At 31.1% G+C, this 15,705-nt stretch overlaps 1 protein-coding gene across 2 annotated transcripts; it reads right to left on the reverse strand.

The window, feature by feature from the left end:
- Window positions 1-3,012: 3,012 nt before the first annotated feature.
- Window positions 3,013-10,888, reverse strand: LOC108917660 (facilitated trehalose transporter Tret1). 2 transcript variants are annotated; one of them, XM_018724381.2, is made up of 2 exons: window positions 10,747-10,888; window positions 3,013-4,435 (listed from the first exon to the last, which is right to left on the reverse strand). In XM_018724381.2, the coding sequence occupies exons 1-2, from the start codon at window positions 10,808-10,810 to the stop codon at window positions 3,087-3,089; spliced, it is 1,413 nt and encodes a 470-aa protein (XP_018579897.1). In that variant the 5' UTR covers window positions 10,811-10,888; the 3' UTR covers window positions 3,013-3,086. The 2 variants fall into 2 exon arrangements, with proteins under 2 accessions (XP_018579897.1, XP_018579896.1); XM_018724380.2 differs by lacking the exon at window positions 10,747-10,888 and adding an exon at window positions 10,255-10,332.
- Between the last annotated feature and the right edge of the window lie 4,817 nt (window positions 10,889-15,705).

Genomic DNA, 15,705 nt, shown 5'->3' on the forward strand with positions numbered 1-15,705 from the left:
TTTTACATTTACCTCACCAAGCATACACTATATAGAATGTAGTCTCTAATATTGAGTTTGTTTAGAAGTTTCAGCGCTCCCGGTGGGTACACAAGAAACTATTTTTTTTATTGAGCATTTTGAATGCTGATAATATTGAATTAACATTATCAATAAGATATAAGTTATCAATAATAATAACTATATTTATTAAATTATTAATTTTTCAACAACAATTGGCATATGTATTAGTGATTGAATAAACTATTGTGGTAGTATCACCTCATTTTTAAGTCAAATATGAAGAAATGCTTAATTCGATCTAGAAAATTCTTTTCTTCAACACTAAACCACAATGAATAATATCAAATGATATTTTAAAATTGACTAAAACTCCCAGAATCGCTGAAAATGATTCCTAACTTCATAATGTAATCGTTGCCAAATTACAATAAGTTAAATCTCAGTAAATATCATGTAAATATCCATTACATTTGCAAAAACTACTATAACAGCTTCATAACTTTCACGACACAATTTATATTTCACATAGTAATGCAGATACCACTCTATAAAGTTTATGCTTTGTGGTTTATCTGTTTAGGTATTGAATTTATGTCATCTTGTATAAAATTTTAATAATATTTTTAGGTTACACCATATATCACAGATCACAGACATCACATCGTCTGAGATGCTCTTGCGGTAGTGGTCTGTCAATTAAAATTCTCTTGCATATTAAAATGCATCACAAATTCTTTTATATGCTCTATCTCTCGAACCTTTTTTTCAGACTGAGTCAAAGGCTCTTTTACCTTCGAATCGTCTTTGACAAATTTACAATTTACAATTAAATTGAGGAATGATTGAATTTCGTTTTTTATTTTAGATACTTGTTTTGATTTTTTCAGGATTTGGTAGGGATACTACTCAGTATGATATCTTCTAAAAATGTTACGGTTAAACATTGTTGCTTCAATGAATTTTTATAATAATGTTGAGAGTATTAGTATATCATCCTTGTGGACTAGACATATATTTTACACCAGAGGCGTTCCAAAAATGTTATTGTTCTAGAAATTGTGATTGGTCTAATTATACTTTTAACTTGGTTTGTCTAAATCTGTCAGAAATCGATGCGCTATTGTAACGATGTTGAGAATATTAATGACACCTATTTTAGACTATACATCTCTCCTGTACAGAAAATGGAATATGATTTATTTATTTCGAACGTTGAAGCAGTATTCGAAAAACTCGAGAATGCTGTTTTCTCAGTATCCTTATCCATTGGCTAGATCTGATGAATATTGGCTTCTTTCTAATTTGTCCAAAAAGTCTTTTATATTTGGTAATTTTTATTCAGTTTTCTATAATGTATTATAATTCTAGACCTTCCTTTTTAGCTGTTATCAATTTGTTTTGGGAACAATCCATATGGGAGATGATAATTGTGAAAAATTGAATTACATACGTATTTTGTTCTAACATGGAATTTATTTATATCTAATTTTTGGGAACTTATTGTTACAGTCTTTTAAAAGCGAATAATCAAAAATTTTTCTCATGCAGGTTTTTATAATCTGTTAATTTTGATAATATTAACCTTTGTTTATGGGTTCCGGTACAAAATTTCGTTTTTAATTAAACATTTTTGAAATTGGAATATCGCAGACCAATCATATAAAATATAGAGATCGACCAAAATTTTGAGGACATTTTTGCTATACTTTAGATAAAATACAGGGTGATTCACAACTTATTTTAAAAAAATTGGGAATAGATGGGGCATGAGAAATGGAGACAATATCTTACAAAAAACTTTTTGTAAAATCCTTATAGTTTCCGTGAAAAAAATGATTGAATTTGTAGTACCTACATTCAACCATTACATATATGGACAACTGTAGTCTCTAGCGTCATTCGCAATAAGCGTGAAGAGCCACGTGGCCTCAGCGACTCCGAATACTGAAATCCGATATTACAATCGTCGTTGCGATAGTGTTTATCTATTATCTGTGGTGTTTACGATAGTTTTTTTTAGTAGTTAGTATCAAAAATGGCTTGCGTGTATAGCAACTCGGAGCTGATGGATATCGTTTTAATTTATGGTCAAGCAAGACAAAATTTGTATTATGGTGAAGCATTTGTGTTATGATGAAGCAAGACAACATTTGTGTTAGTTTGTAGAAACTGAGTAAGACGGACCCAAAAGTGTTTACATGTCGCAGCATATAATTTTGAACAGTTGTTGTAACGTCAAGTAGGTATGTCAAATTATTTTATTATTTAAAACAACAAATTATTTTATTAATTAATAATAACAATAACGACAAAAGCAGTTGAATTTACTGATATAAAATTCTATTTATTTCTATCCTTACGAAAGTTTTTATCCGTTTTTGTCGCAATTTGCCGCCATGCCGGTCGCATTGTGCGAAGTCAGGGGTTACAGTGAACCAGTTTCCAGTGCCGTGCAGAAGTGTATTTTTAAATCATTTTCGAACTGCCCTTTTTGATTTTTTCTTTACAAAATTGTATTTGTAAGAGTCCCCTGTACATTTAAATTTTTTTTTTAATAAGTTCTGAGTCACCCTGTATAATACCATATTCATATTTAGCTATGCAAAAAACTGTACCTATCAAATATATTTAAAAATTAAGGAGTTCTCTTAAATAAAAATCGAAATAATTGAACTTTTTATGAAGGCAAAATTATATTAAATAAACAATCTCTGTTTTATGCTATTAGATGAGGTGAATTGCTATATTCCGGTTGATCTATCACTAAATTAATTATATTTATATTTAGTCTGGCCAAATTATCATTATACAGTTTGTTGTTACATGTATTATAAATTCATAATTAATATTAATCTAATATGACGTAAGTTATTCTGGTTGAGTTCACGATCTAGTGATAATTAAAAAAAGCCAGCCAATTTTCCACATTCCAGGGAGCAAACAAATAAACAACAAAGTAATCTGTAAGTTTAGTAAAATATTTACACATTTAACAGCTAAAACCGTGGTATAATACATTCATATTGATAGAGACATTCAGATAAAAATTTTAAAAATATTTACAATTTTATACTTATGATTAACTAAATTTTAGTATCACATTGAGAATGTTCCTCTACTACTTTCTCACCATTCAGAATTTGTTGTATTTCATCCAACGTCTTCCCCTTGGTTTCAGGAATGTAAAATATGGTAAAAGTAAGTACAAAAAACGCCCAAGCGGCAAAAAAATAAAAAGGCACGTGCAACCCATACTTCTGAGAGAGAATCTGATATATCTGCAAAGCGACAATGCCTCCTATAACATACATCGCATCAGCGACTGTCACACCAATTGATTTCAACTTCACTGGAAACATTTCACCTGTGATCATAATAGGCACAATCCCCATGCCAGCTTTGAAGACTCCCGCGTATATCATCGAAGAAACAATGGGTACCCAGCTCACGGGTAAGACATTGTAGCCCAAAGCCTTCAGATTGAAATAAATAGCCAGTGCGAGAAGACAGAGGCAAGTTAGGAGACTTGAGAATATCAACAGAGCTCTTCTTCCGAACATATCCGACTGGAACGACCCGAAAATAGTCGCTAGAAGCATTATAGCCGCGAAAAGAATAGCAGCAACCGCAGAGTCCATGTAGATCGTTCCTGCTGCTTCTAGTATCAAGTGTAGATTCATCAGCATGACGGTGTAAGCGCACAGATGTTGACCTGTATTCAGTACAGCTAGGATAAAAGTAGCTTTACGAGAACTTTTAATCAAGAAGAGGTCTTGTATTCTTCCTTTATCTGACTTTTGTCTTTCTATGTAATCGCAGATTTCCTTCAGTTCTTTGTCTACATCGCCGTTCGGTCGTAGGTATTCCAAGGCTATCCTTGCTTCATCCACCTTGTTTTTGTACAATAAGAAATGAGGAGATTCTGGTACCGTTGAAAAGATCAGAAGTTCCAGTACGACAACTGTAGCTCCGATTACAGGTGCTGCATAGAATGGGAGGTATGGTCCTACGCAATAGACTGCCAGACAACCTATGTGCATGTTGATGTATATGATTCCAGACAACAGTCCCCTTATCTTCTGTTCTGCTATCTCCGCTGTGTACATGGGTGCTGCCACGATGGCCATATTACAACATATGCCCAGAAAGAATCTCGCAGCAAATATATATTCTATTCTATTTCCCAGTGCCATAGTTAACCACGACAGAAGAACCACAGAGGAGGCGATAAGGAGTGCTTTCTTACGCCCTACGAAGTGCACTAGGTATATTGTTATGGGAATGCCGCAAAAGGAACCTATGAGAAGAGTTGTTTCCAACCAGTCTCCCTCCTTGTGGGTGGTTTTGATGTGGCTCTTCTCGCTCAGGAGGTAAGGGACGTAAGGCGCAGTCCATGCGTAGGTCATTCCATCTGATATGGCGAACAAAGTGCCTGAAATTTAAAAAAATATCATCAATATTGATTTTTCGAATGTCCATGTCATACCTCAAACTACAGGTGGTTGAGCCTTGGATCGTTTTTTAGCCCAACTAGCTTTTATGAACTAAGCGTTTTCGAGATAGAGCGCTGAAGCCTAATTAAATGTAAATTTTCAGTGAATTAATTTATAAATATGTAACCGACTGTTGGAGGTACCAGGGATTATCATACAGTATGTTCACGGTTAGAGTGAATAAAAGGAACAACTTTTCTATTTCTCACTTTACGGGAAAAAAACATTTGATAAAAAGTGTTGCTTGCATTTAAAGTGAGATTGCCATGGAGATGGCAACATTTCATGTACGGAGTGTTAAAAAATATGAAAATGTCATAAGATCTTTATTTTTACACTTTGGAAAAAGGAAAACTTGTTCGGAATTAAAAGCTACGAAAGAATTCCCGTTTGAGGCAAAATTATTTTATTTGGATTATTTACAAATATTTATGTCCACGGGTAGAGTGAATAAAAGAAAGGACCTCTTTATTGTACAGGCTAATTCATATAACATTTTACCCCCTTAACTTTTTTTATTTTTTGCGTTAGATAAAAATAGTAAAAATAAAAGTTGTAGGGAACCTTTCTGTGAGTTTAACGAGTTTATAAAAATAGAAATTATACGGGTCGTTTATACTTTTAATTAAATTTCTCTTAAAATTATTGACTTGACCAGATTAATTGAAAATGCGAATTTCCTGAGATATATTTCCTTCGGGTGATTTACATTATTTGTTCCCTCTTGATATACTCTATTCTTTAGAGTAAGGTATCCCAGAGAAAAAAATTCGTAGGTGTTAAGTCAGGACTTCAGGGAAGCCACAAAATTGTACCGTTGGCCGTTGTTGCCGTTGTACCGTATCCAGTCAATAGAAGTAAGTATTGTCGGCATTTGTTCTGTGTGCTGGAGCGCTGTCTTGCTGCCAGACAATATTTTGCACGTCAAGAGTATTTACCAAATTACATATTTCTCCTCTGAGAAGTTCAATGCATTTAAGTCCATCAAAGAGATAAAGTACTGAACCTGTTTTGCTTCTGAATAGAAATATATTGGTGTGGATTTTCTGACGCTCAGTTATGTGAATTCCTTCCATTAAAAACGCCACTTGTTGTAAAAGTGGCCTCATCGGTCCACGAGATAGAATCTAATAAATTATAAAAACAAATAATAATAGCAATACCAAACATGGTGGCAGTGGTAATAGTAGTAGTAGTAGTAGTACCAGCGTTGACGCTGCGGCAATGTAATGGTGTTAATAACAGCATTACGAACCTATAAATTCTTCATTTTGTAAATGTCTATGAAGCATTAGGTATTTGGCAAAACTCGCGCTGCCTATTAGTGTCATTTCGTATAGTTTTTGTACCAGGCGATAACAATATGGTTTATATTTGTTTACTTTCAATACTTTCTGAATCGAACTCCAGTATATTTCCAAATAACTTTAAGCATCTTGAATCGAATGTTTCGGGTTTTCTTGAAAGTAAAGTGAAATCATTTCATGCATATTTTCAGTTATAACGTTGTGGGGTTTATTTCTTTTTTCGTTATTTTTTATCGTACCAGCATTTCAGTATTGCAGGGATACTTTGTGCAAACTCGTGTCTAATGCACATGACATTCTTCTCACAAGAAAGATAGCACTCAACAATATCATTTTTTCATTAACACTATAAAAGTTATACATCATTTTCAAAGGAGTACGGAAAATAGTGTTACATGTGTCAAATTTTCGGTTCTACGAAAACATATTTATTCTACATAGCGATTTTGATATTTATTATTCATGGCGAGATTCAGTCTTTCAAAGCAGAATATTGAGCAAATTATTACGTAAACCTACAACATATATATTTTGTTGGAATCAAGAAGAGGCAGAGATTCCGAAAAACTAATAATATACAGGGTATTCCATTTAAAAAAACATAAGTTTGGTTCGTATTTTTGGAACGCCCTGTATAATTTCAATTTTCATAAACTCATCAAACTCACAGAATCATTTCCTATAACTTTTATTTTAACTATTTTGGTCTAACTCAAAAAATAAAAAAATTAAGGGGGTAAAATGTTATATGGAATAACCCTGTACATTTTACGAAAAAAAGCCCTCGTGATAAAAACTTTTGCTTGTAACTGAAATGAAGTCGTCATTGAGAAGGTGAACGTTTCATGTACGGGGTGTCCGGAAAATTAAAAAATATGAAAATGCCATAAGAGTAAACTACCTTTATTTAACTCTTTCAAAAAAGTAGTAGGTACTTTGCAGAAGATAAAACAATTCGTACACAAAACTGTTTTAACTTTTTAAAGAATGCGTGGTACTTTTCCATTTCATTAGTGAAAAACATATGGAGAATATTCTACTTGAAATATGCTCATCTTCAAAGAAGTGTGATCTGATTATTCAATAGAAGGAAATCGCAGATCAAACATTTTATTTTTCTGAATTATTGTCAACTAGATGGTATTTTAAAATGAGGATTCTAGGAACTCCAATATCGCAAATGTTGTGAAGCAACTATGACATTTGTCGAAGAAGGAGATTCGTTCGAAAACATTATCTGTTGATGGAAGTTTTGTTCCATACCTCTGATCCATAGACAAAAGTCAAGACGATTCGTTTCGTCGCCTGCCTCTAAACTGTGATTGAAAGCTGGATAGTATGGCAGAATGTTATTTTGTTTTAAAATGTATTACATTTTTCACAACTCCTTAAGTACTCTGAGCATCTCCTCAGTAATTCATTCACTGACAGCAAAACTAGCACAGTAGTATCATCTTCATCGTCATAGCTTTTCTGGGTTTTTCGAACGAAGTACAGAAACACAAAAAAAATTATTAGTTATTTTTGTTACAACTCATTGAAATAACGTCAAGGATTAAATAATTTTTATTTTAAATCAGAAGCAACATTTTTTATATAAAATATTTCTGTTCACTCTGATCGAGGGGATAAATCTTTATAAATAATCAAAGTTGGCCAATTTTATCACGAATGGAAATTCTTCAGTAACTTTTAATTCCTAGAGAAACTTTTTCTAAAGTGTAAAATAAAGGTGGTTTAGTCTTATGACATTTTATTTATTTTTTTTTCATTTTCATTCATATTTTATTAAAAATTCATTTTCATTTTTTTTAAATTTAAAATAACAATTAAGTAATTTAAAAAATGGAACTATTAATTTAAAGAATTAATATACCTATGGGAATTTTACAAATTCTATAGAGTATTTAATTCCTAATGTTATTTTTGATACCTAAAAGAGATTCACTGTTTTCAAAAAACGAGGTATTTTCGATTTCTGTTATTCTTTTTAAATATAAAATAAATTTATCATAAAATTAAATAAATCTAAAATAATTTTAAGTTAATTAGTTTCAAAAACAATATTTTTTAATTGATAACAATATATTTAATTGTAAGAAAGCTTTCTATCATTCAAAAAACGGATAATCTCCGAGTTATAATTATAAATTTAAAATGAGTAATATTATAAATGAATGAATGAGAATAAGTTGTAAATAATTTTAAGGTTTTTCGAAAATTTGTTACCGGGCAATAGACACGAAGGGCCTGATTAACTATTGCCGAATGGCGACAGGTTTGAGAACAGTTCTGGATAATTATTTTCTAATTTATATATTATTTTTGGACATCACAACACAAAGATTTTTGCAATATTATATTTTTATTTTAATTAATTAAGGTTACTTACAATTAATTCAATTTAAACAAAATAAAATATGAAAACTGAACAGCATTGAATACGAAAAATACAATTACTATTATAAATATGTTATGAATTTTTATGCAAAGTGATAACAGACGTTAAGCCAACAAAAATACGTTGTAATTGCATAAAACAAAATACTTCAAATTATTCTCGCGGTAATAGGTATAACAATGTTTTGATTAGCTAGATCATACATACAGGGTGTTTGTAAATAAGTGCGAAATATTTTAGGGGGTAGTTGCTGAAGTTATTTTGTGAAAAAGTTCATATAAACGTAGGTCAAAATATGCTTCGTTTCCGAGATACAGTGTTTAAATTTTAATTTTTTATTTATTTTTGTTAATTATTTCAAAAAGTTTTAAAGATATTGACTCGAAATATGAACACCGCTTTGATGAGATATATGTGCATTTTTTGGGGTGATCCGAATATTTCTACTTGCACCAGTGGCGTTCGTGCGAGAATGCCACAACCGTTTTTAATAAAAAAAATGGTACGCCACTGACTTTTTCCGTTTTGATATTTTTTTAGAAATCCGCCATCAATTCTGAATGAAATTGGCCTCTTCAATTTTTTTCTTAGGATGCACCGTTTTTGAGGAAAAAAATAAAACATATTTTATTGCAAGTTGTGTATTTTTAATTTCTCTTAATACATTATCTAGTATTTCTAAATAAAATACAACCATCAAATTACGAGTCAATATCTTTAAAACTCTTTGAAATAATTAATAAAAATAAATAAAAAATTAAAATTGAAACATTCTGTAGATCGAAAACGAAGCATATTTCGACCTAAGTTTATACGAACTTTTTTTCACAAAACAACTTCGGCAACCACTCCCTAAAATATTTCGCACATATTTACAAACACCGTGTATATGATTAAAATTGGTCATTTCTGTTGGATTTTAGAAATAATAAATAATCAGAGTAAAAACGATGCGGAACTTTATAAAAAATCTCGGCTTAAATTTTTTTTAACTTTTAATTATTGTAATTAATAAAATTATATTTTCAATAAAACATTCTAATAACATTTTTGGATAATGAATTGCTCTTCCGATATTTTAATGTTTTTTCAAGTGTATGCAACGCTTATTCTAAATTTAAAAAAAATTAATAACATTAAAATGGCTGCTCGAGTAAAAAAACTTTCGTTTTTTGAAACAACAGTAGGAATAAAATGCACTTATTGAACTTCCAAAATACAAACCGGCGTCGGAGTCTTTTGGATCTTCATCAATAGTTGTCAAATGTGTGTAAACTGTGATGGATAATTTTATGTTAGCCTATTTTATCATTAATTTCATAACCCTCCCCTTGTATATCGAAAATCAATCGCTTTAATTTAATCGTTTTAATCGTTTAGACTAATATAAGAAACAACCTTACGAAGTTATGACATAGATTTACAAAACACCGTATATATTCTGGATTTTAAAGGAGTTATCACAGTCAAATAGAAAATTTTGAAATTATTTCCTTAAACTTAAAAAACTAATCTAATGATTGGAAGGATCTTGAATTGTTAAATTTTTGTTTAACCAACGGTATTTATTTATAATCAGTTTATTTACAATCGATGTACAATCAAATTACTTGTCTGAAAACCGTAATTGTTTACAAATCAGTTCAATTGACACCAAATTATTGTAGACCGTTGCTCTGTTCAAGGACATATACATTTGTATCAGTTCCAATATTTGCATTGAGTTTTGAACAAGAAAAATTAATCACATACGAACAAATTTTCAAAGGTAAAGTACATCTAATTGTCTATACATAAAAATGCTAAATATATAACTTATTTTCTTTGATTTCAGGTAATCAACTGGCGGCAAAAGCAAAACAAAATAGGCACGTAAATGCGTTTTCTTTTTTGGAAAATTCAAGGTTTATAAAAGATAGGTTTGTTTCAGACAGGTTTAGATGTAAAAAAAATACAATGTTAAATTAATAATAAAATGTAAACTGGTTATAATATAAATTTTTATATTTCAGTTGTAACCAATCTATATATTTATTACGTGTACACATACCTGATATAGCAGCTACGAACTGAGGAAAAGTACCTTTAAAAAAACTGAGGAAACTTAAATTCGGCATATTTGCACCGGAAGACTGTCGAGCACAAACTGCAGGAAGTCGATCTGACTAGCTAAGATTTGCTTCATCGAGTCTTCAGTCTCAGCTGATGTTTACTTACTTCATTCTCCAATCAGTTTTACCAACAAAGATTTGACATCTAGATGTTATAGATTACGTCTAATATGTCAACATTTTTTAAGTAAACAAACACAATAGGTGTGTATTAATATTAAAAAGTGGCAACAAACTTTATCTGATGTTACAAATTAATAATAAAACAAGCGATGAATGCTGCTGTTTCTATGACGAATATGAAAAATTATTGTAGAATGTGTCACACTTACGATTGAGCTTTCAACAAAATTAAAAATAAAAATAATATCTATAGAATTAAACAATTATATTTCATAATTTCTATTCATCTTTCTATTAAACATACCAACCTGATATAGCTGCTACAAATTGAGGAAAAGTTCCCCTAAACATTTCACCAAAGTTTATGACCATATTTGCAATATTTCAGGAATCGTATAAAAAATTTGTATAATAAAAACTATTCTCACTAAAGTTACTTTAACGATAGTTTCGACGACTCATATTTAGTTGCTTTATTTTTGTATTAAGGACTAATTTAAATAAAATATTCAAGAGATAATTTTTTAGATAAAAAAATTACTCGCGTACTATGAGTCTAGTAAAAAATTCCATACAAATATTAAAAAGGAAACGCAATTATTTTATTTAAACTAGTTAACGCAGGTAAATTATGTGCAGTTATCACCTTACCATTCATCAATAAAATGTTTACATCTAACTCTTTTTGCAAAATCGTCTGTGTTTATTTTGATAGTACATCATCATTGACCTTAGTCTGGATAAATATGTTGTAAAAAGAAATTGTCACTTATAAGCATCGATATACTACAGGTGTGGACTAAAAAAAAATTCTGACCTGAAACATAGTTTTGTCCAGAGGTACGTAATGAATAAAATAAAATTATAGTTTTTCTCATGTCTCAATTAAATTTTCATTACATTATATTATGATTAGCACAATATTGAAAGTCTACAGAGCCAGTACCACCTTCAGAAGGAATATAGATTTATATCAGCATCTGGAAACCCGCATTCCCATTAAATGAATTTTCCCATGTTTTAACACTATTTTTTGTTATACCTACATTTAAAACTATGATATCTCGAAAACGATTAAGTTTAGGTACATGATGTACTATATGAATTTTGTTTAGAATTTCGAGGAGAACTGAAATATGGAATAATATACAGGGTGTTCTATTTGTGTCTTATGGTTTTTCGATAGTTATTTTACTTTAGGAGATAATCGACCATTTCCATACATATCAGTGACCCTGTAGACAGGGTGTTCCGTTTATGTTTCAAAAAAACTTGTGTGCAAGTTTCTTCATGGAAAAATAATGGGAGCAGTTTTTTTCTTAGACAGCCTGTTTTCGAGATACATCATTGTGTTGAATTTGTTACTTTCCAATTGGTTTTATTTAATTATCTTTAAATTGGCAAAAGATAAAAATGTCAAAATTTGTACACGAGTGAACATCAACTGTGTTAATAATGATGTGCAAACGGTTTCTTTCTGAAAAGCAGTGTCGCCGATACACGTAATTCGAAAAAAGAATACCTATGTAAAAAGTCAAAATTTGTTACATTTCTAAACGGTTTTGTAAACTCTAAAGCATACTACAAAAAAAGATATACTTGTTGAAATTCGGTAGTATGTATCATTTTCGAAAAAAATTAAGTTGCATTTTTTGCTCACATAAAGCGCCACAAGTACAGTGACAGAATATTAAATTGAAAGAGGACGTTACCATTGAATGAGCTAAAGACATTTAGCTACCAACAGTATTTGCATTTAAGACTATAATTTTAATTTCTTACGTATCACATGAAACAGTTAAATTGTAAAATATTTTATTAACTAAAGAAAAAATTAAATTTATTTTAAGTTTCAGCTTGTAAAGTAACATTTAAAATAGTTAATCAAAATAAACAATTATATAAAATAATAACAAATTTTAGATACTACCACTACTAAAATAACAATTGCTGAATGAACTTCGGCTTAATTATTTATTTATTTATTTATTTATTTATTTATTTATTTAAAATACACAACCAACAGGCGATGCCCAATAACAGGATATGTTAAGTCTAGTACTAAAATATAAAAAAAGTTAAAAGAGAGAAAAATTAACTATGATAAAATAGATAAAAAAAAATAAAAGTAGTGCAAACTTACATATAACATAAATATAAAGAACAAAATAAAATGGAAACAAACTATAAAAGACATATATGAGTTTGATATTAATATTACTTAAAACGCCTGGACAGTCCAAAATATTATCTAGAACTTTATACAAAACCATTACTTGAAAAACAGATCTTCTTTTAGCAAGGACATGAATATTGAAACGCTCAAGTAATAGATCATGCGAAAAACCCTGAATTTCGACAATTATACATTTTTTGTAGTATGCCTTAAAGTTTACAAAACCGTTTACAAATGTTACAAATCACCTGTATCGGCGACAATGCTTTTCAGAAAGAAACTCTTTGCACATTATTCTTAACGTCCAGTTGATGTTTACTCGTGTACAAATTCTGACATTTTTATCTTTAGCCGATTTGAAGATAATTAAGGAAAACCATTTTGGAAAGCAACAACTTCAACACACTGTATCTCGAAAACAGGACGTGCAAGAAAAAACGTTACATGAACTACCCCCTTTATTTTCCCATGAGCAACTTGCACACAAGTGCACGAAACATGAACGGGACACCCTGTATAGTTAAAATGTATAATTTTTTGAATTTATTAATCGCTTTTATAAAAAAGAGTATCAATTTAATTAAGTCCAGTTACCCCAATCTATAATATTATATGTTAACTGTGCATAAATAATAGCATAATAGTAACTCATTACAAATATTTTCAATGCAAGTATCAGACGAAAGTGATGAATCATTCATGGACTCTATCAAGAAGAAATGTAATTTTTTTTTATGTTGTAGCCTTCGAGTTAATAATTTTGTTATTCAAGGTAACAGTTTATTGGATATGTTGTTTAAATGGAGTCATTTTGTCACCATGTATGCTGTTCTGTCTAACAAAATAATCAGCTGCAATGAAATTATTATATTTACAAGTGAACCTTGTACCCTGTATATGGTTATGTTTCGGATGAAACATATGATTACAGTATAATTGCTGCTAAAAAACGCAGAGCGCCCTGAGAAGTTGTTTATCTAAACTTGATAGATGGCAGGGGTAAGATACTGGTGCTGAAACCCCTCACTTGAAATTTCACTCCAGTGTCCGCAGCAGGAAGCTCTGAAGGTCAAGGTCCCCTTTTCCCATCTGAAATCTGGAAGTGGAGATAAAGAGGAGATGAATGTTCTATTTTGACGCAGTATATTTCAGACAGACCTAGTTAATTGTGTTATTTTAATGAGAATGGAACAATAAATTATGGAAATTTGAACGGTTTGTTATCACGATCCTATTTAGTCAAAACTGTTGAATAATAATATTCACTTATAAATACTGCTTTTAAAAAACGCAACAAAAATCCTGGATATCTTTAGAATTAATAAGGTTAACTAGACGTAGGGTTAATATGAAAAGAGAGATCTTAGATAACTTCACAAATTATTTTTCAAAACTATATTAAATATAGAAATATGTTAAACAAATTAATTGAGACAACAAAAAATAAGTAGGTATAAGATGAAAACTTCAGAGTTATAGACTACTACAAAAAAATATGGAATCTAGCGGTGTAAAATCTGCAGACCGTGTTGGCTACGCGATGGTACCTCGTCGACCTATCCACCTACTGGGGAAAATTCTATCCAGATTTTGACGAACAATAACAGTGTAGTGTGCCGATGCCCCATCATGTTGAAACCATAGCCTCTCGTCGATCACGTTCCGGTTCAAGGGATTTGGGAATAAATGACATAGAATTGGCATTAGTTCGTCCTGTAAAAAACGAAGGTATCTTGTTCCAGTAAGATTGTCATCCAAGAAAAATGGTCCTACAACTCTATATTACATTAGTTTTCTGTGAGCGTTGAGTGAGATTTTCCCTCATTCAGCCCAATAACAACAATTTTGTCGATTTACGTTCCCATTTAATGTAAAACCAGCTTCCTCCGAGACAAGTATCCACTATAAAGATGGTTTTGATCGATATGGTTCATCAGTAAATCGCAAAATTCAACACGTCGATCTGGGTCGTCTTCAACTGACTGGCGTTTTTCTCATGATTAAGTATTTTTAAAACTCTCTCACTATCACTATCACTATCACGGGCCAGTTGACGAGTTCAACCGACTGGATTTTCTAGTAACAGCTAGTAACAAATTTAACTTCGTGTCGGCATCAACAACATACTGCCTCTGTCTCCGTACATTCCTCACATGGCCCATTTCTCGAAATCGTGCCTCTATTTTATTAATGATACCTTGATTTATTGGTGGCAAGTTCTGATGTGTTTCTCGGAACAGAGGAACAACCTCGCATTGAGTTCGCGTTCATCATATCCAATCATCTTCAAAATTTAAATTTTTAGCGATTCAGTTAAATAAGGCATTTTCGCTTCTCAGAATACGGTACACAAACTAACTTCCAGTGTGTAGCTGTATAAAAACACTAACAAAAAGTAGCAATATCAGTTATGGCAAAAAATTTCTATTGACTTTTTTAGTGGGGACGCACAGTGGGAAATATTGGAAAAAAATCTCGCCACTCGCCAATTTTCATCGTCTCGTCGTGATTTTTTTTTAATAATCTCGTTGTAATCTGAATTTTCATATTCCGGTGAGGTTTATTCGAAAAACCCTTTTTTTAATGCTTAGGGAGCGCCCCTTATTATGACCCTTGATGATATATCTGATGTTTTTTCTTCAAAAACCTAACTCCAAATACAGGGTGTCTCATAATTAGCTGCCAACCTTGTTTCAAACTGTTATCTTCAACGGTTTCTGAGAAAATCGCTCTTGAATTAATCCCACTTTGGTCAATTTCATAGTAATTTAAACAAATAATAATAATAATAATAATTTAATACGTAATCAGTAACGCACATTATTGATGTAGAACAATTATGATATGATGATTTGTTTATGGCTTTTGCGATGGTAATGCTGCGCGGCAGAACGCGAGTACGGCAGAAGGTTTCCAAACAGAAGGCTGACATCAAGGAGGACATTCCTCACTGTATTCCGCAATTTAGCTGCAACCGTCACTTTTCGAAGGGATCATAAGATGGAAACTTAATTTTGATAACAGACAACAAGCTATTTTAAAAACTGTTCAAAAAACCCTCCACCTTCTCTGATACAAAGTCTTGCCCTAC

The sequence above is a fragment of the Anoplophora glabripennis genome, unplaced genomic scaffold (genome assembly GCF_000390285.2).
Source record: "Anoplophora glabripennis isolate ALB-LARVAE unplaced genomic scaffold, Agla_2.0 scaffold44, whole genome shotgun sequence".
NCBI classification, from domain to species: domain Eukaryota; kingdom Metazoa; phylum Arthropoda; class Insecta; order Coleoptera; family Cerambycidae; genus Anoplophora; species Anoplophora glabripennis.